Source organism: Oryzias melastigma, linkage group LG15 (assembly GCF_002922805.2).
Source record: "Oryzias melastigma strain HK-1 linkage group LG15, ASM292280v2, whole genome shotgun sequence".
NCBI lineage: Eukaryota > Metazoa > Chordata > Actinopteri > Beloniformes > Adrianichthyidae > Oryzias > Oryzias melastigma.
In genome coordinates this window covers 2,121,262-2,125,448 of record NC_050526.1, presented here as the reverse complement: position 1 = coordinate 2,125,448, position 4,187 = coordinate 2,121,262, and the positions used below count along the sequence as shown (strand labels likewise).

Genomic DNA, 4,187 nt, shown 5'->3' with positions numbered 1-4,187 from the left:
TTTTCTAAAAAAAAAAAAAAAGTAGTGAAATAAAGTTACTATCTGGTGCAAATCCGTTACTAACCAGAATTTATTTTTAATTATTTAAATTTTTGGAAAAAAAAATGTTTAAATCACTTTTTTTTCTTTAATTTCCCTTTAGGAACTCTGTACTTTGGGTACCTTGTGTGTATTACTCCATAAACACAATCAATATTTTTAAAAAAACATGTTTTCTAAATGTTTCTCACTGGTTGAGCAGGCAGTTGAAGGGTTAAACATTTTACAACTTTTAAATGATAAAAACAAAACTTAACAAAAATTGTTGAAAAATATGTCACAAACGTAAAAATTAAAATATTTAACCCAATACATATATAAATATACATACATGCTGTATTCATATGTAAATATATACTCATACACATAACAAAAATCCATAAATACTTACATTTCACTGGTATCAACCAATTTTTTTTTTTTTTACATTTAAACAGTAACCTACATTTTTTAACAATATTGACTATCTTAAGATGTTTATCTTCCACCAGGTACCACTCCTATTAAGTGTTACAAGCCGTCAGTAGCCTGGGGAGGTTTATAAACCCCAACTCGTCATATATGGACGTACGGTTCGGGTCCCCTCTGCGTCACTTTTTGACACTTTGGGTGTCCCCCAACTCGTCGCTTTTTTGACCTGCTGGCTGTTTCCATTAAATCAGGGGTCCCCAACCTCTGAGCGGCGAACCATAACCAGAAAAAGGGCTTTACAGTACTGGGCCACAGATGCCAATAAGGGGTCCCCAACCCTCGGGACGCTGCTCGGTACTGGCACCCTAACCCGGTACTGGTTTCATGTACCGTGTTCCCAGGGTTGGAGACCTGTGATTTAATGGGAAAAGCCAGCATGTTTTAAAACAAACACCCTGCAGGTTGAGAAAAAAACAAGTTGGCGACACTAAAAATGTCAAAAAGTGGCGCGGAGGGGGCCCGAACCATATGTCCATTCATGGCAAGTAGGGAGAGAGAATGTGTAAAAAAAAAAAAAAAAGGTAGGTCGCTCTGCACGCCTGACTGCCGTGTCTACATTCATGACCATGCCAACAATAGCGCTTTTCTACCTTCTTTGAAGGTGCGAGGCGCATTCACACACACTGCCAAACGCTGGCGCCAACCTTTCAATTTAGGCAATTTAGGGTTAGGTGTCTTGCACTTCGACACAAGGCAGGAATCGAACCCGCAGTCTTTTGATCGCAGTCATTTTGCGTAATGCTGAATCAATGTTTCAGTCTCAACAATGACATTAATTTTTGACCTCAGATACTTTACATGAGCAGCTTTAAACCGTTTGACCTCCAACATCAACACTTTCTAATCACCTCCTGCTCCGTTGACAGAGCTCCCCGGATGTTTTCATCCCCAAAGATCGCAGTAGTGATCTTGAAGCCATTTCCAGGGTCATTCAGGAGGCACGCCGCTTCATATACATCTCCATCACTGATTACCTTCCCCTCAATGCCAACGACGCTCAAAGGTTAGAGCCGCTACTCCGATCCAAACCGAGTTGGCACGCGCCTATCTATCATGAGGTGGAATGCAGGGCTTTGATTCGAGTGATTAAAGACCGGGCTTGGCGGCGCGCCCGTCTTTCTCTGTGTCTCTGTCTCCGTGCCAAGGTACTGGTCTCGTATTGACGGTCTCGTCAGAGAGGCTCTGATCTTGAGGGGGGTGCGGGTCCGCCTTCTGATAAGCTGCTGGGAGAAGACGCACCCGCTCACTATGAACTTCATCTGGTCCCTGAAGAGTCTGTGCATGGAGCAGGCCAACTGCTCACTGGAGGCAGTAAGTTCAAAGTCAATGGGTGTCATTTTTAACCTCTTATCAGTACTGAGTGTATCGCTGTGGGCTTATGTTTGTCTGTGCAGAAGTTTTTCAACCCCAGAGTGCAGAGAGATGACAGTCTGGAAGGAATAAACCACAACCGATTCATGGTGACAGACAAAGCTATTTATTTAGGTGAGCCCATCTGTTTGTCATGTCATTTGTGTTATTCAAAGACAATGTTTTTCTCATGATGGGGGACATATGTAGAGAAAATTTAGCTTGAAATAGCATTTCTGAGTATTTCCTCATTCAAATCGTTGTGAATCACAAGCAAACAAAGAAAACTTGTAGTTTTAACATGCAACTGGCAGGCTAGAAGTTCCCTGCTCTGCTCCATTCTGATGCATCCACTGATCTATCTTTGTTTTCTCCATCTGAGCTGTCATCTGGCTCAAAACTGAACAGCAGGATAGCTCCAATATTTTTTCTCTATTTTTGCTGCACCAGTAAAGTTGAGTTGGGATTTTGAGGGACTGTAAGATAACGGGAAAGAGTGTAAATAAAGGGATGATGGGAAATTAGTGTAGGCTTACTTTGCACCATCAGTCCCGCCAAAAACTTAGAGGCAAATTTCTAATGAACTACTGTCGCTCTGCAGAAAATATGTCCTAAAAAATTTAATTTTGAGTAAAAACAGCATAATCACAATTAAAATCAAACTTAAACGAGACAAAAACTCATGGAGTAACAAAAATGGTGACTGAGCGCAACAGATGACCTGACAAGGAAGAACTGAAAATCAGACACTTAAATAGACTGACGGTAATTAATGGAAATTAAGACAGCTGTGGATCTTGATAAGTCTGAAACTTGATGTGCCTGAGGGACAATCCAAAACAGAACACGACCACAACCCATAACATAACTGACAAAAGCCAAACTAAAGTCCACAATCCTCCCAGTACCCCTCCCCAAAAGGGCTGATCCCAGATGCCCAAAATCGATGGAGAAACATGGAGAAACAAACAAAAAATCCAGAAAACATTCATGTTTCCTGCACGGTTTTTGTTCCTGTCACCAAGCCTGATCTCCTGCATTTTGGGTTCTCCACCACCTGACAGAAAATATATCAAAAGATGATTGGAGTGGGTCTTTAAGCATGCTCAGAGCTTGTCCACTTAAAGTCAACACATTTTCAATATATCACATTGGTAAAGAATTAAAAAAAAACAATTTCTTGGTCTATCTCTTTAGTTTTAAGTTGAGATTGGATTGTTAACCGTGCATGAAATCTTGTTGCTTATCGTTAAAACCAGTCAAGGCATACAGTGTAAAAGATTATCCTAAACTCAAAACACTCAGATTTCTTCTTCTGCATCTATTAATCATCTATTGACCTAATTTAAGTCTAAGAGATTTAACTCCTGCCAATTATTTGTTCTAATTCCAAAACTGACTCACACAGTAGTTCCTCTTCTTTGTTGATCAGCATTTTCTGCATCTTTATCCAGTTATGAGTACAGATGGGTGTGGGAACCCAGCCTGTGCTCATGCAGACAAGTAGATTCTTCACCTTTTAACCCTCTCTGGGGTTTTCATACCAAATCATTCGGCTCCAACTAATGATGTCTTGAGTATTCTCCTCACTCACACCAACCACCCGTATGTCTTCTTTCATCACACCCATGAACTTCCTCCAGGCCTCTTTCCTGGTAGCGCCAATCTCAACATCCTTTTACTAACACAATTACTGTCTCTCCCCTGAACGTGTCCAAACCATCTGTTTCTCTGCATTTATCTCTGAAACATCTGAGTTGTTCCTCTTGCGTATTTGCTCCTGATGCTATACATCATCATCCCTAAAGAGAATCTCTACATCTTCATCTCTACTACCTCCAGATCTGCCTCTAGTCTCTGTCTCAAATGAAGACAAATCCACATCAACCAAAAATTTGTATAATTTTTATTGGTCAAAGAGCAGTTTGCCCTAACAGTTTCACAAAGGCTCATATATTTTCTTTTGAGCAGATTTTGTTGTGAAATTTGATAAAGTTTCTAAATGACGTGGTAAGTAATGATGTGGTAGAAAACTGAGATTTAAAGAGATTAAATGATCTATTCATGTGCCCGCTAAGTTGTAGATTGCACTGAAAAACGACATGCTTTGAGAGTCAAAAGTCAGTAAGTTTGTTGGGATTCAAGAGCCAAATGGTCCCATTTAGGGTCGGTAAGAGGTAGTACCATGAGATTTAACTTCACTTTTGTACATTTTGGCCCAACAGGAAATTCACTTTTTTGGTTTCTTGTCTTCAGATTTACAAAACAGATTCTCATTCCTAAGTGGTCACATATTGACGCATGGTTAAGAACCCTCCGCATCAAAA

At 40.2% G+C, this 4,187-nt stretch overlaps 1 protein-coding gene across 1 annotated transcript in view; it reads left to right on the top strand.

Moving 5' to 3' along the window:
- The window catches only part of LOC112161924 (inactive phospholipase D5), a gene marked incomplete in the record, with an annotated part of 94,876 nt that overhangs the window by 84,940 nt on the left and 5,749 nt on the right, over window positions 1-4,187 (top strand). Inside the window, 3 exon segments of the mRNA XM_024297478.2 lie at window positions 1,377-1,513; window positions 1,656-1,821; window positions 1,905-1,995. Coding sequence (XP_024153246.1) covers window positions 1,377-1,513; window positions 1,656-1,821; window positions 1,905-1,995 — 394 coding nt within the window.